General features: G+C 34.7%; 1 protein-coding gene across 1 annotated transcript; it reads right to left on the bottom strand.

Moving 5' to 3' along the window:
- Nucleotides 1–248: 248 nt before the first annotated feature.
- Nucleotides 249–26866, bottom strand: LOC128990319 (myosin-10-like). The gene is made up of 12 exons (XM_054412650.1): nt 26800–26866; nt 23929–24330; nt 22924–23126; nt 18811–18998; nt 18398–18504; nt 16462–16606; nt 12601–12941; nt 10740–10926; nt 10034–10273; nt 9000–9176; nt 5681–5791; nt 249–831 (listed from the first exon to the last, which is right to left on the bottom strand). Exons 2-12 carry the CDS (start codon nt 24327–24329, stop codon nt 769–771), a joined length of 2163 nt encoding a protein of 720 aa, XP_054268625.1. The 5' UTR covers nt 24330; nt 26800–26866; the 3' UTR covers nt 249–768.
- Between the last annotated feature and the right edge of the window lie 767 nt (nt 26867–27633).

Below are 27633 nucleotides of genomic sequence, written 5' to 3'. Positions count from 1 at the left end.
AACAATTATCAGTAATTAAATAAAAATGAAAAACAGAAATTTCAAAGACAGTATTTTAATGCTTAGTTTTCAAGTAGGTCTATGTAACACAAATTAGTTTCTTCAGTTCAGACCAAAGCATTTAGTAACGTAAACAAAAAGAAAAATTCGATTTAAAAATATTTCAAAACAAAGCAAGTTAAAGTAATTTAAAAGAAAAACTTATCTTACTGCAAGGACATATACTAATTTATAAATTTTCCTTCAAATCCATTGCTAGAATGATATATAAATAGTCTTACATAACTAATCTTACAAAAGAGAAAACAAAAACAAATTGTATGATAACACTTCTTAGTTTTAAGATATTAGACTATATTTTAAATTAAACTAGTGAAACTTCTCTTAATGTCTTATTTCAAACCCAAAAATCTATTAGTTATTTATCAACATCCATGCAAAAAAAGGCACTTTGCTTGAAAAAAACCCCATGCATGACGTTATTATAGATTTCCCTCAAATCCATTACTAGAATGACAAATAAATAGTCTTACATAACTAATCTTACAAAAAAGAATACAAAAACAAATGTTATGATAACACTTCTTAGTTTTAAGACGTTAGACTATATTTTAATTTAAACTAGTGAAACTTCTCTTAATGTCTTATAAACCCATAAATCTATTAATTATATATCAACATCCATGCAAAAAGGCACTTTGTTTGAAAAAACCCCATGACATTATTCTTATTCTAAATAACACTATCTCAGTTGTAACTAAACACTCTTTAAACTTCGCTGAACTCAAACTCATCCTGAGGCACAGACTCCACCCACTTTCTGGTGCTGTCCTGCAAACGTAAAAGACATGTTGTGATAACCCTTTCAGATATACAAGATTAGTATGACCAAACCTCTCCTTGCAAGTAAGTCAACACACCAGCTGAAAGCTATAGCGGACTTGTGCTGCAACCTGGTAGTCAAGTTTAAACTTACTACTCTAGGGTTTAGGTTGATCAGTGGCTAAGCAGACATCTCTATAGAACAAGGGGTGGGGGAAGCCTACAGTGGACGGCTCGGGTGGAATCTTTAGTACTGTAGCTGCACCTGAAATTGGACTTTTAAGCTATCCTGTGTGTCCATGAAAAACTTGTTTGAAATATTATTCTGACGAGGGGAAAATAATAAGTATAATTAGACACTGTACAATAAACAGTGGGACTTTTCTAATATGACCTTGGCTTATATGACTCCTTGCATTATGCGATCCTGCTATTGCCTATCGGAGATAATGTTATCGCGGTAATATTGTGACGATTTCTCATGGTCATGTGGACATCATCACCGCTCCTGCGATTGCGCCAATAATCTTTTTTATCCCCCGCAGTTCATGGAAACATCGATGTCTTCCACGATCGTAAAAAAAAAATACTGATTGTCTCACGCAGTCACGGGAACAATATCATCATCTTCCGGACCACGGCAAAATCTGACCGTCCTAGACATATCTCACAGTCATGGAAAATAATCATCCTCGGATGATTCGTCCTTTTCACTGTTCCGACTATGGTCCCGGTCTCGTAGGTGACAAATTAGTAAGGTTGTACTGTACTACAAAGAGTACTGTACTTTTAAAGAAAAGAGTTCAGTTGGCTTACCTGATAAAACCTTTTCCTTAAAATTATAACATGAATAATCCAATAGGTTTATGATATTTAATTTTGCTTGGAGAGCTATTGTGGATCTAAAAATACCCCCGTCGCAGCAAACCTGCATACTAAGCGAATTTCCATTTACCCGGCTTGATTTCTACTAAAATATTCCCTATAATTTTTCAGATTTATTTCCTATAACATTAATTTTAGTGAGTAGTTAGGTTTGCTGCTACGGGAAAGATGTTGAGGTGTGTTTTTTTCAATTGAAATATTGATAGCTTAGTATGAAATAAACCAAATTGCCAAATTTGATTAAAATATATCCATAAACAAGCAAACTAGAACAGTTTATTTATTCTCCATTAAAATAACATGGGAATTTTAAATTTACAATTTTTTTAATTTTCTCCGTAGTCAAATGAACATTCAAAAACACTTCAATATACTAAATTATTTGTTTTTTTAAGCTCTTCAAAATGGTCTAGAGAGAAATTTAGAAATTTAAAGTTTTTAGGGTCAAAAATGAGAAAAACCCATTTTTACCCCATAAAACCCCCCAAAAACCCCTGATCCCATGGTCCGATTATGCTGGTTCGCAAACTCGTTCGAATAAATGTAGGTTTACACGTTTGTACCAAATTTAATCAAAATCGGATCAATTTTGCTCGAGTTATTGCGCTAACGGACACATATATAAATATACAGAGTGTCCCGGAACTCTCTACCAATATTTTAGGGCATTGATCCTGGGTAAGAAACATAACTAAATATCATATTTAAACTGTCCGGAAGTCCTTAGTTACTCACACAGCCGCCATTTTGTTTTTTTCAGTTATTATTTTTTTTCTAAAGAATGGTTAAACATACAAAATGGAAACTTTTCACAAACATTTAGGACGACTAGACAAAGCTACCAAAAAATTATCACGATTTTTCAAATTCATAAAACAAAATGGCGGCCATTTAAAATTTTTGGAAAATCAGTGGTTTTTTAGTTATTTAAGAAAGAAAATTTTAAATGGCCGCCATTTTGTTTTATGAATTTGAAAAATCTCCATAATTTTTTTGTAGCTTTGTCTAGTTGTCATAAATGCTTGTGCAAAGTTTCCATTTCGTATGTTTAACCATTCTTTAGAAAAAAATTAATAACTTAAAAAAACAAAATGGCGGCTATCTGAGTAACTAAGGACTTCCGGACAATTTAAATATGATATTTAGGTACGTTTCTTACCCAGGATTAATGTCCTAAAATATTGGTAGAGAGTTCCGGGACACCCTGTATATATATAAATATATATATATATATATATGAATTTGAACGGATGGTGTTTTTGGCCTCTGGGGACCTCAAAACGAAAAAGTAAATCGGTCCCGGGTCTAGGTCTTACCATGAGACCTACGGTAATAGCTTATTCCCTATATGGGAAATTCGCTAAAACAACTTTATAGTAGTTTTTATAGTAACTTTATAGTAGCTTGCAAAACAAAATTGCAATGTTTTGCTTTAAAAAACCTCAATAAGCAATAGCACACATAGGGTGTAGTAACTTATTGTTTATAAAGCTATGCCATACTCGATATCACTAGAAAATAAGGCCATGCTGCAGCATGGGCAGCGCAACACTACGTCACAGTGGTGGATAGTTGTACTTAAGTTCCCAGACCTAAATATAAAATTGCAAACAGCTCATCCTTATATATAACACGTGAAGGCGATTTCTACGAAACAATACTCCTCCGTTAATAATGGACGGATTTTTACAAACGACGTGTCAAAATAAAGTATTTTTTGTGTAGACGCCCCCTTTCACCAATTCCTGTAATCAAAATCCTCGGGCTTTGCCCCACAGGCCATCAAAGTTGGAGTTTCTCCCATAAGATTAACTTGGGGGAATCTAAATATTTAAGTTGGTTTCTGTCCCCACCAATTTGAGAGAACGGCTGGGCGTAGAAACTTGGTAGAGGTGTCCAAAGAAAGGTCTTGGTCTGTAGATGAGTTATCCAATGAAAAACTAAGCAAAATCCATTAGAACTCTGCCTCAGAAGCCTTTAAAGATCCCTCCACAGAGTTGTTTACATTTTGGCCATGTGAATAATACTTTTTAATGAAACAGCTGTTCATTTTAAATTGTATTTCAAACAACATTTATTGGGAGTTACTGAATTCTACCAAATAAGTATTCGCAATGTTATTTTCTGATTTTAAAATTGACTTTCTTCTTTATCATGTAATGTTTTGCAATATAACGTTCCATTACGAAATCAGTGGAAAATCCTTTTATGAAAGCAATTCTTAAATTATTTCTTATTGAACTATCTTATATCTATTGTACGGGTTAGTGTCTGCCTTTTTCACCACTGTTGCCTACATTTTATCATATTATTCTACACATATCAAATATTTATGTAGAAATATCTGCTCTTATCGTGTCTAATAAAATCCAAACATAGAAACCTTGCCTAAAATGGTACCCATCTAGACAAATTATTTGCACCTGCCTATATTACGGACTTTGGCGCACTGGGTTGGTAACATTATTAAAAATAACATGACATTTTGGCAGTAAAATATGGTACAAAGAGAAAATACTATTTATGTAGCTACTGTCATGACAGAAAGGTCATATTCTTTTTAAACTAGATCACAAAATCCTTTATAAGATACGTTGATAACAATATGTAAACGTCAATATACACGTATTAGCCAATTTACAGGATTTTTGATTTTTGGAAATGTCCCATTGCTATGTCATTCGTATTATTTGTTGCCAATGAAGTTGCCAAGACCATATGAACTAGGAGGCCCCTAAAAGTTCAAGAATAAAAGCCAACTTCACTTCAAGTATTCCACTACACCTAACATTCCGTAGAGATATTATATTGACAACTTTATGTTATTGACAAGGCTGAGACAACTAACTGACATCCCCCATGTCAAGGAATTCCAGAGTTAACAGTAACCCCACAATCAATTTTTCAAAACTATGCTAGAGGGTTCATTCATTGGCACAGAAGTACAATATGAACTGACGCGACGTGGCGAAGGAAAAATCAAACTTACACTATAACAGATATACCTCCCTTTGAAGTTAGAATATGTCTTCCCAAAAAATATTTTCTTTTCAAATAAAATCATATTACACTGATGAAATCACAGAAGTGTTTAACTACAAAAGATCCACCAATACGATTTTAATACTATTTAAAGGTTCTTCCAAAGGAAGAGATACCATATAACATACTAATAATAACTCCGATGACATACAGTATAGGAAATATTTTAATCATTGAATGATCAACCAAATTTGGCAACTAACGCAATTAATATCATTATTAATTTTACACTTATTACTCTTTAAACAATGCTAAATGCTCAAAATATGTATAGTTCACCCAATTTATCGCAGTTAGATGAATTAACGTAACCCTTCAAAGTAACCGTCGATTTCAACGGGTTTCACCTAGTTTACCTAAAACATTGAATCTATCGACAAGTGTGTTGTCAAGGATCCTGCAACATGGCCTTTTTTCTAGTGGGGCCTTGGCCTGTTTCGTAATAAACTACAGCTACAAGTTGTAGCTTGTAATTTCCATTAGATTGGCATTGGGCGATCAGCTAATTTACTAATATTTGTTTGTAGTTAGTTGTTTTACTTTTGGGAGTTTAAAAATGAATATAAAGGTTTTACAACTTTATAATAGTAATTACACCAAACTCACAGTTATATAGAAACTAAAAAGTACTCCTTTGAAAATTCCATGGGCTTAGACAGAAAACCCCAAAGAGTTTTCCCTAAAGCCAAAGGTATTGAGTGACCAATGTTAACACCTCTTTATGTTGCTAGAAACACAAACTGTAGGGTATTTTTTTAATAGATTTCTAATTTTATATGGATAATAAGTATAAGCCTTAATCTGTATCAAATAAGCATCCTGTTTTTCTATCAGGCCGAAAGAATGTATTAAGTATTAATTTAAACTAGAACTAGAAAGAAAACGTTGGTATGGGGAAAATACATTTAGTCATAATGGCGAGAAATATTACCTGAGATTTTCCAGCAACAGCTTGGGCAATATCCTCACGAGTGACGTTAATTTCTTGAATTATTGCTTGCTGTCTTTTCTCCATTTTAACTATTTTACTTCGTTTCATAAGCTGCAACCACAAATTGATAATGTATTACTTCTTTACACAGTAAATTTATTAAAAATAACCTTAATCACATACCACTCTTCTTACAATTCTACATTGATATCACAGTAACCTATACAGTAGACTCCCTCCTATCTGGACTCGTCGCGACCGAGGCCAGTCCGGATAACGGTTTTTCCGGTTAAACCGAAGTCCCCAAAAACTCGTTAAAACGGACCACTTAAATGCATACTGTAAACAGTATTTGACTTAAATGTAGGAGAGCATTGTATTTACACACGTGATCACTGGTTTCAAATCTTTCCCACAAGAACAGTCGTTTCAGTACCACCCACTTCCTGCCGATCTAGTCCAGCTATTCCGAAGTGCTGATAAAAATTGTCCGGTTAAAGAGATGTCATTTCCGCCGAGTGTAGTCCAGTTAAACCGATGTCCGGTTAAAAAGTGTCCGGAAAAGAGGGAGTCTACTGTATGTACAACAGAAAACTTAATGTGAAAGTTTGTTGTCCAAATAAACACATCTATGCTTAGACAGCCCATTGGAAAGGCCTAAATTAAGATGGTATGACCAAGTCAAAAAGGATGTGATCCAATGCGGAGGAGAAATCCGGATGGCGGAGGATAGAGAAGAGTGGAGGTGGCTAATCTACGAGGCAAAAATCAACTGAGATTTGTGACGCCCCATCAGTAAGTAAGCATGCTTAGACAGAGTAAACTACCGTCCAACGAAGCCAACATTAAGGATTGTTTTAAAGTAAGCACAGTAATGGAGGACCAGCTGTCAGCATTACCCGGGTTGGCAACATTTAACATTGTAACAACAGTAGTTGGTCTATAAAGAACAGACCAATGTTTGGAAATGGGTTTTTGTTTTTATTGTAAAAAGATGTTATTACTGGGGAAAATGTTAATAGGTGATATCTGTTGTTGTTTTGTTAATTTTATAAACCTCTTTTTGGAGGACAAATTCTCTATCATCACCTTATTATTATCTTTCTGGTTATTGAATTTAGCATACAAAATAAAATGCAGTGCTCTTTCAAACAAAATAACATACAGATCACAACTTTTTTAGCTGGTTAATTAAATAATTTACTACAACAATTCAAAAGGGAAATCATTTTTGTTTTTGTTCTTTCAAATGTTCAGAGATTAAATCCTGCTGTTTAAACTATTAACATTTTCCTCTCCACTCACAGAAAACTATCTGAGCTAAAGATAACCAGTTTTACAGGGTTGCCAAGGTCGTTGGTACAGAAATCCGTTTGGAATAGTTATTCACACATACTGTTCATGAATATACACATATTTTATGACAGTGGACCTAAATTTCTTAAAAAATGTGTGCAGTTTATTTCAATTTTGGATGTTAGGACCAGAGACGGCCTTAGACATGTGCGAAAGGGGCAAAAATACACAAAAAATATTACAAGTCTTTTCAAAATTTTGATTTGGAATAATCCCCAACTAGTGTACATGTTGCTCGAAATTGAGCAATTGCAAAGAAGTAAAGTAGTTACAGTATTTAAAAACAAATAATTAACTTATTTAAAAACGAATAAAAGTCATAATTTCCGATGAGTTTAAAAGACTCAGCTCATAGATTACGTGACTAACAGTTACATATAATCAACATTTCTAGTAAATATTTGATCATTTTTCACAAGCTGATCTGGTTTTTTAGTATATTCTACATATCTTTCCCACTTATAGCCGCATTAGGTGGTCCAGGTTGATCTTCGTCAATGATAATGTAGTCTGCATAGTACTACCCGTTGTCGCTAGTATGTTTACAAATTTCAGTAATTTTTTATAGCGATGACATTTTGTTTACATTACTTAAGAACTGCCTGATTTTCTGCATAACCTCTCTGTCATAATTTTATTTGCTTCAATTGACATTAATTTGGCTACCTAGTTACTGTTATAACGTAAGTTATATTTACCTGAAAAAAATGCAGAATTGAAAGGCCAAATGTCGTTCAGATGGTTTTTTGTTTCCCTTAAATGTGAATAATGCAAATCCTTCAGTGAGAGTTTTTATTAAGGTTTCTTGGATGTAGTCATTTTATTTTAAAATCACTTGACTTTTATGAAAACATATATTTAATGTCCTTGCCGTACCAGTTTAATTCAGCCCTAGAGTGTTTTCCTTTGCCAATCATCATAAAGTTAAGTCAGTGTTAACTACAAAATAGTAACACTTTGGCTAACATCCCTGTTCATTGTTTGTGGGAATCTTCATATTGTAAATGCTCTTCATTATTTAGGATGATAACGATAGTAAATGGTTTTTTTTAATCTCTATTTTTTCTACTTGGTGGTGTTCTATGACTCCTATGTTTCCATGGTAAAAAATTGGTTCTTTCAATTATTGCTCAAGAAATACAGTACCCTGTCAATTCATTTTTCTTTATTGGTAAAATATATCAAATTGCCCAGTCTTTCTCGATTTTTTACATCGGAATAAAGTACGAATGTAAATTAAAGTAGCAAATATTTAATTTCAACCAAATCAGTAAATGTAACCTATGCGTTTCGTTGAATTGGAAAATAAATAACAGCAATTAAATTATACAGCTGATCAAAATGTAAACAATTATGTTCTTCATAAGGATAACATGGGAACTTTCAAAGCCACTGGGGCAGAGCCCAAGGGGCTTTTTCGAAAATGTAAGGCCAGTTTGCAAATCTACGCGACACGCTCTTTCCAATGAGACGTCAATGGATAAAATCGGTTAAGAAATGGCGAAGGAGTTCAACCGACAAAGTTTCATGTACCGTATTAATTATATAGATAATCCTGTTGCTTGTTCTATTTTTCTGTTGTCATACCAAGTAAAAAATCACGATCGCTGAACATGATCAAGATGCTGCCCTACTCACGAGAGTCGCTGCAATTTAAAAAATGATTATGATTGTTGTCGTGATTATGAGAGATGACGACGGATGTTGCTGGGATCACAGAAATGTATCATCCTATGAGCATGAACAACATCATTGTGGTTGGGGGGGGGAGAACTTTTTAGTAGTAAGGGGCCGCTTTGATTGTTTACTCAGGGCCCTGCACTACCCCAATGAATGCTGACTCTTTTCAGAACACAAGAAAGTTTATTATTTATATTTTCTTTGTGAAACCAGGAGGGGTTGTGTAAACTTTTTTTAATACAAAATAAAGAGAAATGGATTTTTTCAGGATGAGTACTCTTACCTCCTCATTCTTTAAGGTCTTCAGTTGTTTTTTAAGACCTCGTAATTCATTTTCATGGTCGGTTTTAACTTTTTCTTCTACCTTTAATTCTTCTTTCAGCTTATTAGTTGATTCCTCTTGCCCTTTTTGGATGTCTTTCATTATGGATGAGTGTTTTTCCATTTCACTATCCATTTCCTAGAATTTTCAAAATGCAGGATTGATAATATGTAAAAACAGCTTGTTCCCTAGGCCTATTTGGAAAATTTGCTGATGGGACTAAACTCAAAGACATTCAAACTTAGTAAAATTAAATTCAAAGCATGGTGCTATTTTTTGTGTGTTTTTGGATGAAATAATTAGTTTATATAACCCTAATAGCCTCATGCAGAAAACACATTAGTCAAATAGCAATTATTTTTATTTTGGTAAAAATAACAAATAACTAAAAGGATCATCAAGACAAAAATGTAAGTAGGAAGTCTACACCTATATTTATATTTTCAGTTTTTTCCTTCCCAAAGGTTTTGCTCTAAAGGGTTTAGTTTTTTCTGTTGACTATTTTTCTGTCAGTACTAAGACCTGCATTATTTTTAAGATGAGCTATAAATTTCTTTTATTAAACTTAAATCACAAAGTACTTTTTCCTACAGTCACCCGATAAAGTGGGCTTCCTTGCACAAATTATAGTACAGAAAGACTTACTTTGGTGCACAGTTTTTACTTTGGTACACACCAGTATTCCAACCAAACAACACAAAATAGCGTGTTTTTATTATGCACGTAATCCGTGAAAATAAGTTGACAACACTTAAAGATATTACGACTACAATCAGCTGGTGCAGTGTTTCCCATTTTTTTCAATGTTTGGATTTAAACTAACCTAAAAATTTGTTGTACAGTGTTTAAAAGACTAATTATTTATATGGTTTATAGTAACTCTAGGGAAAATATAATGAGTAACACGAGTGCAAACTGCCTTTGCTACACTCGTAAACATTTTTCTCGTGTGCAGCAAAATGCCCTAGTTTAGTTAGGTACACAAATAACTATACCTGCATTTTTGCCATGTGGTTATTTTTCATATTATTTATCTTCTGATTATGAGTTTCATCAAGAAGTTTGATTGACTGTTCCACAAACTGTTTCTTCTCTAGCATTTCCATGAGTTCTTCCTGCATGGGCTTTCCTTCTACAATAAAAAAGTCATGCTTTTCTAAGTGAGCTTTCATTGCATCTATTGTTCTTATATATTCTTCAACTGTCTTAATCTGGTCTTCTTCGCTCTTTAGTAACTATAAAGTAAAAAAAAATCATCGCATAAAGTATCTAACATAAATATTGTGCATTACTTAAGAAACAACAATCAGTTACAAATTCTAAAACTTGGAACAATAAGACTACTACAGTATCACAGCATTAGAAAAGATATTGACATATTGTATGACAAAACCTGGACCATATAATAGGCAAAGTAAAATCGTTTAATATCTTTTTATTGGTAGTGGAGTTTTTATCTAATCTTAAATCATTATACAATTTTACGATTTATCTAAAAAAAGTACTATACAGTAAGTTTAAATCAACAACTTCTAAAGTCCTAAACAAAACCTTTAGAACTTTTTTAAGATTTGTGCTATGATTTTAATGGTAGCCAACTAACATTTGATTTAAGTTAAACTATCAAGTTACACTTTTCTAAACTATTGCAAATTTTTATGAAGATAAAAACAATTGGATTTTAAAATGTATAAATTGTACCTTGTCTTCATTTATTCTCACAGTTTCCTTACAGCTTTCGATTAGTTGTTTGATTTCTTCCTCTTTCACTTTAGAATTTTCATTAAAACTGTGTAGTTCTTTAAGTTGCAATGTGTGCTGCTCTATTTCAGTAGACAAGTCTTCATTGATTTGTTTTAGAGATTCATTTTCCTTAAGCTTGCTCTCTCTGCAATGGACAAGACAGTTGGATGGAACTAGTTCAGCCATTGGTGTAAAGTACCACATTTTACTGTTGATAAAACTAGATATTATTTGATTCCCATGTTAAACTTATGGTGGTGTTGAAATTATATTTTTTTCTTTGGATTATTCCAAGCGATCTTAATGAAACTTTATATGGATGTTAAAGTAAAAGAGACCCCCATTATGGAAAAAATTAACTTCTTCCAATTGAATATGGCGGCCATTTTAATTTTTAAATTTAAATTAGGCCTACACTAAAAATCTGCTGATTGAAAAAAACCAGGTAGAAAAAGGCTAAGCTAGTCTGGCTGCACCTATTTTGCCTTATTTTACAACTAAATTGGTGATATTTAGGCTATTTTAAATGCAAAAAAAGTATTCTTGAAATTGTTTCACAAGATAGGACATTTTTTTATAATTTAAATCTTAAAAACTGAAATGGCACCCAGAATTAAAATAATTATGAATAGTTAGACCAAGATGATTTTTTAACGTGGGGGCTCTTCTACCTTAAAATACAAAATTTCATTAAAATCTGTTGGAAAATCCACAGATAAAACTGTAAATGTATGTAAACTGTGATGTTTATGTAAATGTAAAAATTCAACAAAAGCAGTTCTTCGTTTTATCTTTATTTTGACCCAGAGAACCATTTACCAGAGTTTAGATTCACCTTCGGCATACCCTGTATAAGTAAATAATGATACAATATCCGCCCCATTGGCTCTGTAATTCCCCACGTTAACCTTATGAGTACCTATTCATATTTAAAGGGAATTAAAGAATTTAGTCAGCTGTTTCAACTAAAAAAGTTGGTTCTATGATATGGAAAAGCATTAAAAAGTTATAAGATTTACCAACAGGGTGCAGCACTATATTTTTTTTGCATTTACGAAAACATCTAATTTGAACTAAGCAGCAACAAAAAACTGTGATTCGCAATGAGAACTGTCAAAGTAGGATTGTTTACAGTTATGTTTATGTTTTTCATTTAATGAATAATTTGTGATATTTTGCGAATTGTTGATAATTTATTTTTCTCTATTGTTTAGGTGAAGTGGTAGAACATGGCTATGGTAGATGTGTAATACTAAGGAATACTGTAAATTAAAGAAAAAACAAATTTTATCAAACTGTGTCCTCCCTTATTGCAAACGCAAAGCTTGAGTTAACTGCAATAAGCATTTTATACTTATATTCCAACCCCGTACGAAGGACGGGTACTCTGCTAGTGATACAATATAAATTACTGATTTCTGTGGAATACATTAACTTTTTGACCAAGTCAAACTGAACGGATACAACTTATTGTAAACTATAGCATTTTGAATGTAACATTTACTAAGCTATCACATTAAATAACCCTAAAGGAGAATATAGAGTTTTAGACAGTAGCACATATTTTTACAACCATACACAGTTTAAATTCTTCTCGGATATCTACATATCTACAATCTTTGTTTTTTGGTAATGAGAGTTGTAATTCATGCAGCGCTGGTTTCAGGTTAAACCCTATGAAATAATGCTGCCCCTTTATCTAGCTAGCTGCTTTTGGTATTTATTTTTCTAAATGTTATTATTACCAATAACTATAACTTTAGCTTACACCCAATAATTACTTTTTTACATGTAACAACTAAAAGGTAATTGGATTTACCTTTCTTGCTTACACAAAACTTTATTTTCTTCTACTCGAACCAAAATATTTTTCTTGGTCAATTCGAGATTTTCAATTTTTTTCTCAACATCAGAATTGTTCTCTTTCAATATATTTAATTTATCCTCTAAAGCTTTCATCTCCTTTTTAAGCTCACAAACATTATTTTCTTTCTCGGTCAATTTGCTGATGTTAAGTTTAATATCTTCCTCTAAATACAAAATACTTTTCTTGTAATGTTCATTTTTAGTTTCAACATTTTCATATCTCTTCAACGTTTCACGTAAAGTTCTTGCTTGATCACAAAGAACTGGTTTCTTGTCTTCATACATTTTAATCTCCTATTGTGGTTATGGAATCAAACAATAAGCAAATTATTAAATAAAACTAAAAAACAAATAATGATTTATACAAATATTTGATAGGAAACTAAAATACAGGGCAATTCAAAAAGAATGACCCTATTTTAACTTAAAAATATTATTGATCTTAGTGCACAACCGCCACCGAAACTGGAGAGGTTTAGAGTTTTGAAAAATCTGCGCTAGATCTACACGAGCACTAAAACCTTGAGTGTCTAGACAGTCTGAAAAAATTATGGCGTCCACTCAACAGAAGGCTTTTTGGGTTCTTCAGTTTAGCAAAACTGAATCAATTAACTGTTCAATGAGCGTATCTGATTTGTTTTGGTGATGAACCACCTCTACCAAAGAATATTCGTCGGTGGTATAAACAGTTTGTAGATAGTGGGTGCTTGTGCAAGGGGAAAAGTGCCGGTCGACTTACGCACAGCTGAAGAGACAGTTCAACAGATTCGGGAGAAGTTCTAACGGAGCCTGCGAGCATCGACACGGCGTTCAAGCCGAGAACTTGGAGTAGCTCAGACTACTGTGTGGCACGTGTTAAGGCAGCATTTGGCCTTACGACCATACCAATTGGAACTCGTACAAGCGCTCCGTGCTGGTGACAAAAGGAGACGTGTTGACTTTTGTAATGATGTCCTAGAAGACATGAAGGAAGATACCTTTTTGCCACGGTTGATATTTAGTGATGAGGTTTCATGTGAGCGGTAAAGTTAATCAACATAATATTCATATATGGGGAACCGAAAACCCCCATCAAACAGTGGAGCATGAACGAGATTTGCCTAAAGTGAACACTTTTTGTGCGGTTTCACAAACGAATTTGTACGGACCCTACTTTTTTGAGGAAAACACAGTGAATGGTGCATCTTATCTAGCAATGCTACGAAATAGGTTATTACCTTAACTAATTCCTGACTCAGACAACTTCATCTTTCAACAAGATGGAGCACAAGGATGTACGCCATTTCCTCAACACCGACTTGCCTCTATGTTTGGATAAGATGCACAGGACCACAAGACTTGGCTATGCATTCCTGGCCTCCACGGTCCCCTGACATAACACCGTGTGATTTTTTCCTGAGGGAATACGTTAAAGATCGTTTTTTTGTTCCTCCCTTAGCACGTGATATTGAGGAGCTGAATATCAGGATAACTGATGCAGTAGCTACTATCCGAGAAGACAATCTTGCGAACACTCTGAGATGAATTTGCCTACCATCTAGATGTCGTCCGAGCCTCAAATGGAGGGCACATAGAACACTTGTAATACATATCATCATAAACTTGATGCTTTTGTGGGTAATTTGATGTGAAATTGGTTTGTGTGTATTGTTTTTCAAAATAAATATTACTTTTTGAAATTGGATCATTCTTTTTTAGTCACCCTGTATAGCTCTCATAAAAACAGGCTCTTGAGTTTTATTTGACGTAATTACATGTAAATTTTTGTGCAACAGCATTATAGACTGTGAGGTTCTGACTAGTTCCTCAAGTAGGCCTAAACAACAAACTCTGATAGCCAAAGCAGGGGCATATTTAACTATTTCCCGCCCTCTCTCCCACCACTCATCAGCACGCTTCCCGACCTAAGATTACCTCAATAAATGCCCAGGTGGCTGATTTTGTAGAATAGTAATCGGCAATTGTGTGCTGCATCAACAAATCTAATAAAATTTTGAGCCTTTTTACAGACGTTTTTGTTTTGCCGTTTTCATGCAAAACGCAATTGGTTATGGGTACATGGAATGCAACGTTGTTGTATCGGCGCTGACATGTGAGCGGCAAATCCTTCTACAGCCGGATGACTTCGAAAAATGAATCTGCCTAAACGGTCTTTTTCAAGGCCATTAGTAACGATCTCGATTAATATCGAGGGAATATCGAGACACAAAGAAGTATTACTGTCTGATATGTGCAAGACGTACGAATGCGACTTCCTCCTTGTGCAAGAAACACACCAGGGCATTTTAAAACCTAGACCCAACATAGAGGGAATGAGACTGATTCCCTCGTCACCCATTACACGGCCACCAACCTGCAGAGCAACGGCTTTGGTCCCGAAAGAGCTTTGTATCACGGACACGAGTCCTGAATGGATCACTCTCAAGCAATCGGGTGGCAAGGTGGGATGCCACGTTGACTAACCCTCCCATACCAGCCAGGGAGGAACTGGCTCCTGGTGGAGGCCTTCATTACACATTGTGGAAGACCCTAAATCGAATTAGGGTCGAGGTACCAAAATGCAAGATAAACATGCAGAAATGGGGTCTCTTACCAGACGAAGGAAACATCTTGGGCGCGTGTGGTGCTGTTCAGGATCCTGCTGGCCATCTGCTGATCTGCCCACGCCTAGTCTTGCACATTAGATGATCTTTTACATGCGAATGACAAAGCCATATCGGTAGCTAATTTTTGGAAAAGCAAAGTCTGATTTCCAGACACGGAAAGTAAGAGTCATAACTACGTTTTGCGGCGCGAAAACGGCACACAAAAACGTCAGTATACAAGCGTTCTTATAACACTCCTGTTATATCAGTCAGATCAGAAATACAAGAATCACATGTACTTTTATTTACAAATCTGTTTTATTTTCAAATTAAATGAATCAAAACAAAAAAATTAGTTACTAAAAAGGTAAGTACAGTACTGTAGATCTGTTTCAATGAAAAGGGTTATAAGCATTATATGTGCATGACAAATTCTTCTTTACAGAATAACATACAATTTTGCATAAGTTTTTACAGTTTCATTGTAATTTTAAATTATGTTTACTTTTGGACTAGTGAAATAATTTGTTAATGTTTATTATTTAATATGCGTGTGAAATGCTTATGGAGCAACGGGTACACTAGTATATATTAAAACTGTTTGTAGGTAGCGCATTTCCCCATACTCTGAACCTAGTTATCAGTTTGCTTCTTCCCCCAAACAAAATGACCTGCAGGAGCATGGGCTCCAGCAGAGAGGGGCAGGTGGTGGCCTTGCCCCCCCCCTTAGAGCAGAGATTTTTTGTAATATTGGTAAATAAATACAATGTTGCAAATGTGAGCATTTCAGCGGTAAAGAAAATTAGTACACCAGGGCCTCTGGCCCCACTGGCTCCTGGTATGTCCAGCTATGTCAACCCCCCCCCCCCCCCCCCTTATAAAACTTTCTGGCAGCGCCTTTGTGCAGAAGCCCATAACAAATTAGTTGTAATAATGATTTTGTGATTTTTTCCCACTATGGTCCGTGCTCGATTTGTAATTTGGTGCCAGAACTGTAACCTATTTAATGTGATTAGTACCTATTTATGCCAATATTTTTATCTTTCCGAAAGTGAGGTGCCGGCACGCCATTCCCCTGCAAATCAAGCACTGATTATAGTTAAGATAATTACATCATTTTGTTTACAAATAAACATATGCTAGTTGCAAATGTAGACAAGTTCACCTTTTAGGATAGCACAAAAACTCTTTGATTATATAAGTACCAGTAAGTAATAAAAACTACTCACCCTAACTTTTTTCTCAACACGTTTATCAGCTTCCTCTACAGTTTCTTTCAGCTGCTTTGACAAATTAGTCAGCTCATTCCTTTTTGATGTCAAACCATGCATCGAATCCTTTTTTTCCTCCAATCTGATTTTAAGATTGCAGTTTCTGAAATCAAACGTTTCTTAAGTTTGTGTGAAAAATTGCATTTCTACCCAATATAAATAATCTCACACACACTCATCCCCAATCGTACTTGGCTTCAAACACACCTATTGTGATTGATTTAGTTTAGAGATAAACTGTATTCGAATTCAATAAACTGATCTTATAAATACCTAGTTAACTTAACAGTTAAAATACCCCAAATGCAGCAAACCTGCAGACTAAGCAAATTTCTATTTGCTGATTGGATTTTCGAATATATATATTTAAAAAACATTAGTTTTAACAAGTACCTAGGTTTTCTGCTACAGGGAGGGTGTTAAAGTATGATTTGCCAAATTTAGTCAAAATATATCCATAAACAAGCAAACTACAACTGTTTACGGTACTTATTCTCCATAAGAATAATGTAGGAATTTTTTATTAAAATTTTTTGTTTATCCTGCCCTACATCTTCAAGCTTAATTTAATCAAAATCCGACAAAAATTACCGCATTCACAGACACACATATATTTAAAATTTGAACGAATAGTGTTTATGGCCTCTAGTGACATCAAAATGAAAAATTATATCGGTCCCGGGTCTAGGTCTTACCGTGCCTCCTACCGTGATAGCCACTTCCCTATAGAGTATTTGAATATTAAATGTTAAATATCTCCAAATAATAATGCCAGAAGCATAACAAATTGCATTGCATAATACCCCCGCCACAGCAAACCTGCAGACTAAGTGAATTTCCATTAATTTGCTTGATTGGATTTACACAAAAACTCTCTCTTAAAAATATCACAAAATTATACAAGTACTTAGGTTTGCTGCAACAGGGAGGGTTTAAAAGTGCTTTTTTGTAAAATTTTAATACAGTATGTAGTTTAGTATGAAATAAATTCATTTTCCAAATTTGATCAAACTATGTTCACAACCAAGCAAACTAAGTAGGCTAACAGTTATTATTTCTCCATAAGAATAACATAGGGATTTAAAATTTAAAATTTTTGGAATTTTCTATGTAATCATTAGGCGCATATAATTTGTTTTTTAAGCTATACAAAATGGTTTCGAAAGAAATTGCAAAATTTTATGTTTTTAGGGTCTAAAATGGGAAAAACCAATTTTTATCCCATAAAATCCCCCATAACTGTTCCCATGGTCCGATCATGCTGGTTCTCGAACTTGTTCGAATAAATGTAGGTTTACGCGTTTTTGCCAAATTTCATCAAAATCGGATCATTTTTGCTTGAGTTATTGTGCTAACGGATATATATATATATATATATGAATTTGAACGTACGGTCTTTTTGACCTCTAGGGACCTCAAAATGAAAAAGTAAATCGGTCCCGGGTCCAGGTCTTACCTTGAGTACTATAATAGTTTATTCCCTACATGGGAAATTTGCTAAAAACTTATCAAAAAGTTAACAAAAATCTGAGTGTTTGCTCCTAGAAGGAGAAGGGAGAGGAATATAACTCTTCAATGGGAATTTTTATTGTAATTTTCCCGCGTAATAATGCCTTAAAATCTGTCAGACTGACTACCAAACATCCCTGAATAGACATACAATACATACATAACAATTTGAATGAAAAATTTGGCTTCCGAAGACCATGAAGCAAATCATAATAATGGTCCCTGACCTTTGTCTTACTATAAAGTCTTCAATAATAAATATGTCCCTCTATTGAAAATGTGTCAACCTTGGGTTATTTATAAGTTCTAACTACAGTCATCTCTTCGTTGAATACAATTATGATACTTGAGAAATGATTCAGCAGTCCAATATTTTCACACTTACATATTTTCTTCTGTGTTTATCTTGAGTTTTAACTGCTGAATACGGGAAGCGTTGACTTTCTTTGACTCATTTAACTCTTGATATATCATTGATACACCTTCATTAAGCTGTAAACAATGTAAAATTCATTAATACTACTAGGTCATCTCTGTGTAAATTTCAATTTATAGAGTATTTGAATCTTGCAAGTTAATTCTAAATAGGCCTATCAGTCTAACAATTCACAATTCACATTTTTCGTATAACCCTTCAACAAATGAACAAAGAACAAATAGCCCCACCATTTATTGGCTACTAGTTCAGACCTTTAACGCCACATTTCCTCCAAGGTAAGTTAGTAACATTTTTTATAGATCTAGAAATTTTTGAGACAGTATCAGTGTCAGAAAATAATTACATGCAAAATAGCTCACCTGTTTATGTTCCTTGAGGGATGAGTTGTAGGATTCTATCAAATGAATTTTGTTTTGTTTCATTTTCTCAATTTTTTCCTGAATATCTTTACATTTAACAAGCATTTCCTCATTTTTAAATGCTAAGCTTTGAATTTCGCTCACCATATCTTCTCTGTCCTTTACCATAACATCTTTTAGTTCCTTACCTGAAAGTATAATAAAATTAAAAAAATAATAAAAGTTTCAAAGTACCTAACTAAATGTTTTATAAGTAAAATTGAAGCTAAAATAACTAAGTTTTGTTTCCTGTGTAGCAAGGGAGGAAACTTTGACCTTGGCATGCGCAAAACAGGTGCAGGGTGGCCGCTATTGCGACTCACCACGCAATCGCCAGTCGCCAGTGCAATGTTTACGACGCAACAGAAGGCACAGCCGCACAAGAGTGTATGTAATCTGTGCTTTTTATCGATTGCTACATTAAACTAAATTTAAATCTATTTGATGATAATTCTGAACCAGAAGCCCCAAAAAATCGATTGCTCGGTGAAGTCTTCGGTTGAACATACCTAAATCAACACTTCACGATGTTATCTGTAAAAGATAGAGTCTTTGTGCCTAAAAAGATTCAGTTAAGACATCAGATAAACCCGCCGATCGCCCTAAGCGTACAGACCTAGCCAGTTTTACGCTCATATAAAATTGATGAAAATCTGAAGTTTATTAAATTTTTCTAAATTGTATCAAAGTATGAGAAAAACTTTCTTCTTTTCCCTTCAATTTGACGTTTTAACTCGTTTAATTATCTTGAATAGTCCCCGAGCAATGAACGTTTAAAATCCCGGCATTCTTTTATAAACCCCCTGTATAGAGGAATGTTGTAGCTGAAAAATATATTTCAAAATATAACACATAGAGATGTTTTAATATTTCTTAGCTTAAGTTTTTCTCAACTGTGATGAGATAATGATAGTTCATAAGGCAGCAGCAACAATCCATCCTATTAAGCATAACTTACATCCCATGCAAGTCTCAAAATACATTCAAATTTTATTTTTCTCTGTTACTTGTATTGATTTTACATGTATTTATCTTCCTGGGCTCAAAAAACAATATTTAGGTAATAAAGATACCGCAATCCTGGAAAGATGATATGTGCACTCAGCTATATTGATTTACTAGCAGAGTACCCGTCCTTCGTACGGGATTGGCATATAAGTATAAAATGCTTATTGCATTTATACTCAAGCTTTACGTTTGCAATGGGGGAGTACACAGTTTGATAAAATTTCCTTCATTAAATTTACTGTATACTATAAGTAATACACATCTACCATAGCCATAATGTTCTACCACTTCAGCTAAACAATTAGAGAAAAATATATTATTAAAGATTCGCAAAATAGCCTATCACAGATTATTCATGAAATTAAAAACATAAACATAAGTGTAAACAATCCAACTTTGACAACTCTCATTGCGTATCACGGTTTTTTGTTGCTGCTTGGTTCAAATTAGCTGTTTTCATAAATAAAAATAATAGTGCTGCACCCTGTTAATAAATCTTATAACTTTTCATGTTCATGTTTTTGCATATATCATACAACCAACTTTTTTAGTTGAAACAGCTGACTAAATTCTTTAATTCCCTTTAAATATGAACTAGCTGTGTACCCGTTCTATGCACGGGGATCTTTTAGTATTCAGTTGAAACCTTCATATTTAAAAACAGCAGTTGGTTTGCATATTTTCAGATATGCTGGCCAAACTATTAAACTTAACTTCATTTTATGTTGTTTGTTGTTGTTCCGGATCGGTATGACAATCAATAAAAGGTTAAATTACCTGTGTCCGCCGGTCGATCCTAATGTATCCTATTACAGGAGATGCATTTCGGCAAAATTAAATCGCCATTATCAGTCCTAATATAAGGTCTTGAGCTTCCCCATTAGGTGCGTCTCGGAGTTTTTGAAACACATACACGAACTGTACACTTATACACATGACGAATAAAACATAAATACACAGTATGCCTACTTTTATTTTTACTATGGAAATGTAGACGCGCGTCGGTCTTGTGCCGAGTCTCGACTGAAAACGCTCATTTAAAAAATGTAAGTTTCCCAGCCATATACAACGCTGATTCAAGGTCTTTTTCTGGGTTATCAAAACTCAATAACAATTGTATACGTAAAGAATCTCTATTTTCATTTACGGATACCCTACAAATTATTGCACTTGCGATTAATTGAATCCTTTATGTAAGGAAAAACGTTTTTGGTTTGGATTTGCTTTCAAAACATGATCGGAAATGGTTGCGTTATTTGTAAACAACATTCAATGTAAACATATCAGTGACAGCTATAAGAAATAATATTGATTCGAACGGCTGTTCGTTATTTCATAGATGAATATTTGATAAACATTGGGAAAACTTTACAAAAAATCGCACAAAATTGGGTTTTTAAACGTCCGTCATTTTATTTACAAAGTAGTGACACCATATTTTAATGGCTAAAGACAATCTCGCCAATCCAGTGAATACATTAAAATGGTTTGAACTTGATACGTACTCTCGTTTTTCAGAAGGCCGCGTAAAATGGCTCTTGGGGCGTGACAGACAGGAAGACAGACAGACAGAAATTTAGATGAGACTTGTTTCGGTTTCTTTAATGTATAAAACGTAAAAAAAACCTAAAAGTTTATGGTTCTGAGCAATGTACAGACAAAACTCTAATTTTAGCGAATTTCCCTATAGGGAAGTAGCTATTACCGTAGGTGGCACGGTAAAACCTAGGCCCGGGACCGATTTACTTTTTCATTTGGATGTCCCCAGAGGCCAAAAACACCATTCGTTCAAATTTTTATATATGTATATATATATATAGATTTATATATATATGTGTCCGTGAACGCGATAACTTGAGTAACTTTTGTCCGATTTTGATGAAATTTGGTTTAAAGGTGTAAGGCAAGATAAACTTGAATGAGTTCGCGAACCAGCATGATCGGACCATGGGAACGGGGTTTTCCGGTGGGTTTTATGGGGTAAAAATTAGTTTTTCTCATTTTTGACCCCCAAAACACAAAATTTCCCAATTTATCTCTAGACCATATTAAAGAGCTTAAAAAAACAAATAATTTAGTATATCAAAGTGTTTTTGTACGGTTATTGGTTATGGAGAAAATTCAAAAAATTGTAAATTTAAAATTCCCATGTTATTCTTAAGGAGAATATTGAAATGTTGTAGTTTGTTTGTTTATGGATATATTTTGATCAAACTAGGCAAATTTATTTATTTTATACTAAGCTATTAATATTTTACTAAAACACACTTTATTAGTTTCAGTTTCCTTGTGGCAGCAAACCTAGGTACTCGTTAAACGTAAATAGATTCAATTGAAAATCATTCAGAGAAATGGAAATTCGCTTAGTCGGCAGGTTTGCTGCGACGGGGGTATTATTTATATAGATACTCATAAGGTTAACATGGGGAACTACAGAGCCACTGGTGTGAAGCCCGAAAGGATTTTTGAGATAAGAATATGCCTATATTATGTTAATCGGGAATAAGAGCTGCCATCATGCCAAATTTCAGCCGAATCCGTCCAGTAGTTAATGAGTGATTGAACTTCAAACAAACACACAAACTTTCACATTTATAATATTAGTAAGATTTTGGAACCATTACTTCTAACATTAAAATAGCAAATCAGTGGTTGTACAGTAATGATATTTGTCTGAGCTGATGAGGCAAGCTGTTACAAATGCTTATTCAGTGGCAAAGTGGAATCGGGATCAACTGGGCTTGTATCCGATCCAAATTATCAAACTATCCGTATTATCGAAATGACTTTAAAAATGCCCTGGACACTCTATTTGAGCAGTGGTGTATATACATCGAGCAGTGCCCCTCCACCCCTCCCCGCAGTACATGTATTGGTGCCCCCCCCCCCCCCTCTCACCAAAACATCGTCACTTATGTTTTATTTGTTTATCTCAGCAAAAGCTGTGATTGCGGAAAAATCCAAAAACTCTTCTGTTTCTTGCACCCCAAACAAAAAAACTCTTGCGCCCCTGAGCCCAGGCCCATTTGAAGTCCTGGGTAGATTCAATGTTTTAGTACGACTTACATTTTTTAGCTTTTTCATCCAACAAGGCTAAACATGATAGTTTACTCCTTGTGATTTTGTCTTGGACAGCTTTAGATTTTTTCTTTATTTGGTCAAACTCGGATTCAAGCCATTGTTTGCTTTCTTCTATGCTTTCTCCAAGAGTTTTCCCCTTCACCACATTTTGCTCATACACATTAATAAATTCTTCAACTTGCTTTAATCTAAAAACAAACCAACTTGATAAACCTATTAAAATTATTTTTTCAAAAGATAAATTATTAAAATTATAGCTAACTTAACTAACAAGAGTGTTAAAAATCATTATCAAAGTGTTAAGTCATCTAGTGTATTGTTAATTAATGGTTTGCCTTTTAAAGGTATAATTGAAATAAAACATTAGGCAATGTGAAAACTAGTATAAGTATTGGGGTACAGTTTCGCAGAGAACCTACGATGTATTATCAGATGAAATTTTCATTTAATGTAACACTTTTGAGTCAATTTGTAAAACAGTTTTGTAACTGAAATTCGCTCATGAATAACCTTATTTATTTAGTTATTTGATATTGATTTTCTGTTGTATTATGGGTATTTTAAAGAAGAGAACGGGGGGGGGGGGGGGGTTTGTGAACAGAATTACACCATTTACCTACATTTAAGTTCTGCCTACACCTAAATATGTGTTTAAAAATTTTTTTTCAAATTGTTGATGTAAGGTGCGAGTTAGGTTACCTATCAAGGTTTTGTAGGTTCTCTATGGTACTGTAGCCAATCATTGGAATTATTACAACTTGAATTTTGGGTTCATTCATTGATAAATTTTACAATATGCAGTTATCGTTTTTACAGTAGGCTACAATAACTGTATTAGGTAAATATGTCCACCAATTAAAATGGGTACAATGATAAACTTACTGGGTACATTTTAACCAAAACAAAAGACCTATTTTATAACTATCACTAATGTTAAGTAGTAGGCCTGGCCTAGCTAACAATCAACAAACTTTTATATTTTAAACTTACTTTTCCACAACTTTATTTCTTTCCTTTAGCACATTCATATATGTTAGGCTGCACTCCTCCTCATCCATTTGCAGTTTTATACTTTGATCACTTTGGCGCTTTTGAATTTCCAAAAGTTTTGTCTTCTCTGCTTCAAGTTCTTTGTCTTCTTTCATCAACTTTATACGCTTCATTTCAAGCTGCTTCAAATTAAGTTCAACAAACCTATTTATTTTACGGTTTTCCTTACAAATGGCCTCAGCCCTCGATGACATGGCTCCATCCTGTTCAACCAAATCAGTGTCCCTTTGGCCTAACTCATCCTCGTAAATGCCTGAATCATTTTGTGATGTAAAGCCCCCAGTGAGTTGAGACAAGTCGCCTCCTTGTGAAAAGACGTGGCTATCTGGGTATGAGGTCATCCTAAAAAAATAGGTACATTTGTAATAGGACTAAACGCAAGTAAAACTTTTGCTGAAAATGCAGTACCGTATCGATAACTGAAGACTAAGTATGATAGGCTATCTCGACAATTGAAGTTACCTAGGCCCAACTTTATGTTAAGTTTTCTTAATTTTAGATCAACGACTTCATTACAGAACTCAGGCAATACTTAACTTAAGTTAGCAAGGTTTGCTGAACTATGTTATATTTAAGAAGTTTAAGGTAATCATTTTTGACAGACAAAGTAGAAGGCCTAACTTAAGCCTATTAACTTGAATGTACTTAGACTCCATCACCCACCCAATCCAGCAACCTGTTCGTGAGGCAATACAACCGTACCGACTACACAGTAAATAGCACAATGTCTCTCCTTCAGTAATTAATTCTTACCTTCTCAGTGCACCCTCGGGAAATTAAATTTTCTATTTTCAAATTGTAGGAAATAACGCCCTGATTCTGAAAATGATAGTTTTTTTGCACAAATCATCGGACAACCACGGAAAAGCGTAAAAAATATTGTCAACGCCGAAATTGGTCACGTGGGTACTCAAATTAATTGGTAGAGCGAGCTGAACAAGAATGTATATGGATATTAATGGAGAAATGGCGGAAACAAGGTCGGAAAGACAAAAAATAACTAAGTTACGACCGGAAAAGCATTGGTTAGCTTACGTTGGGTTAGGTTACTAACAATAAGCCTAACCCAACCCTACCTAACCTAACCTAACCCTACGTAACCAAACCAACGCTTTTCCGGTTGTAGCTTTGAATTTGAATACCCAGACGATCGATTTATGCTAAATTGTTTCCCCCCCCCCCATTTTACGACACTTTTTCTGTAAGTTAAATATCCATCTAAGCTTAATCTAGGAAATTTTTATATATTCTTGTTCAGGTCGCTCTACCGGTTATTTGAGTAAGGCCAGGGACACACTTACCGGCGAAACCGCCGGACGCCGGATCCGGCGGCGCCGGAGCAAGTTGATATACACAGGAAGGCATGGGGCAGGCCACACTTCTCCGGTTCGGCGAATCTGCCGATCCGGCGGGAAAATGCTCCGGCGAAACCGCCGGATATTCTCTACCTCGCTGGACCGCCGGATCGGTGGTTTCGCCGGAGCAGTGGGTAGCGGGGCATTGTGCCTTATGGAGATGAACACACTTACCGGCGATACAGCCGGACTGCGACTGCCCCCACTCCTCAGTCGTGGTTCAACCCTCGAGGGTGGTGATTGTTAATGATTTTTATGCAGTGCCCAAGTGGTGTATTTAGTTTTGTTTTGCTATTTAGTTAATTTAGTTTTTATTTTTAGTCTGTTTATCATTTTAGTCTGTTTATCAGTATATCATCATGGTAGATGTTGATATGGATTTACTTATTAGTTTGGTTCATGAGAAACCAGAACTTTGTGATAGGTCTTTGTCTTTGGAAATTAACAAAGACAAAAACAAAACGAGGGACAGCAGCAGCTGGCGACAAATTTGTGCCGCACTGAATCCAGCCTTTCCAGCGTCTCATGTATATGTTTTGTCCTTGTATTTGCACTGTAATCTTCGATAGTAGCTAGTCGAATGAGGGGACAGACATTCGAAAATAATTAAAAAACTTATTTTCTTCATTTCTCAACTGTAAAAATAGAGTGTAAAAAGCTCCATGTAGCTGTCTATTCTCTAGAATAGGATGCACCCAAACAGTTCGGTGGTGTTTTCTCTTCCTTCTGTGGTTGATCAAACACCACAGCAAGGCCAACTTTTGAGGTCCCGACAGCACCATTTCTAAGACTAAACTGTACTAGAACTGTACTAGTCTAAGACAAAACTGATTCAGAGTTCATTGCACTCTATTTATTGTCGCTGGCTCTGGCAAAATAGTTTTCGCCGGAACAAGTGTGTTCTGACCCTCAACCTCTGGCGGATCCGCCGGATCCGGCGCTCGGCGGTTTCGCCGGTAAGTGTGTCCCTGGCCTAAGTAGGCCTACCCACATAACCTATTTCTGCAAAAACGTTGTTTTTCCCATTTTGCGCTTTTCTGTGGGTTTCCGACATTTTACCCTGTCCTTTGCTGTGAGGAATTGGACAGGTTGTAATTGGGTCATAATCATATAAGTTAAGTTAACTTAAATCAATTTTAAGTTAATTGATTGTAAATCCCCATCATGGCAAATGCGACAGGCTGTCTAAATTGAACTACAAAGAAACTATCCACATTATAGGCCTAGTCCCATCAATCATATTTAGACACACACAAACAGCACTAAACTTACTTACTTGGGTGTATTTTTTTTTTTGCCCAATAATAGGCCCTAACTTCTTAAAAGATTATAGCCTAATTATCAAAAATGACTGTGTAGAATAACAGAATAACAAACACTATCCTGTATTATTAGGTAGGCCTAAATGCTTAATTATATCCTATCACAAGAGACATTTTTAATTTACAGAGTTTACCTTGATACCTTGAAGTTTGCGGTGCTTTTCCTTTCCTTCTAATCCCTCAATCGACCGACAATCCCTCTCACGTTTCAATTTCAATTCAAAGTTCAACAAACAAAGTTAAGCAATTAAGCAATAGCAGCGCAGGACTAATAAGAAGAAGAGTAGAGAATAGAAGGGAAGGGAAGGAGTAAGTTATACTCAAGTTCACTGTGTTGGAGCGTCCAGGAAGCGGAAAAGGGGAATTTATTTCTACTTTTACATCAGCATTCAATTTAACATTTTCAGCCAGTAAAATATCCAATCAAAGTATATATTAAAATAAATGGCTTCTTTTTAGCGAATTTCCCTTATAGGGAATAAGCTATTAGTCTATGCTTTTACTATTACTGCGGTTTCATGATAGGGCCTAAACCCGGGGCCGATTTACTTGTTTGATTTGAGGTCTTCAGAGGTCAAAAACACCCACCGTTCAAATGCATTTAAATAATCATTTTATAAAATTATTTTTTAAAAGGGTACTTAGTTTCAAATAATGTATTTATATATATATTTATTTATATATTAATAAATCTGCCTATAAGGTACAAGCTGGAAGCCCCTTGAAGCTGCTTTGCTTCTGTTCTGGGTCGACCCAAAGATGTTGTGGTGCGAGCCACGGCACGGCCACCTTTAACTCCAGGCCGCGGCCTGGTAGAATTGGCAACGTTGCAAGTAGGGTTGTTTAGTGACAGAGATGTCCCATAAGATAGCATGGTGTGCAGGTGACATCAGCTCATTAATGATGAACTTTAATAATTTAAATTTATAAACATAAATTTATTAAAATATTGAAAATAAAACATACAG

The sequence above is a fragment of the Macrosteles quadrilineatus genome, unplaced genomic scaffold, assembly GCF_028750875.1.
Source record: "Macrosteles quadrilineatus isolate MER2022 unplaced genomic scaffold, UCM_ALF_1.0 Scaffold_3__2_contigs__length_128488019, whole genome shotgun sequence".
In the NCBI taxonomy this organism is placed as follows: domain Eukaryota; kingdom Metazoa; phylum Arthropoda; class Insecta; order Hemiptera; family Cicadellidae; genus Macrosteles; species Macrosteles quadrilineatus.
This window is presented reverse-complemented; position numbering and strand designations above follow the sequence as displayed.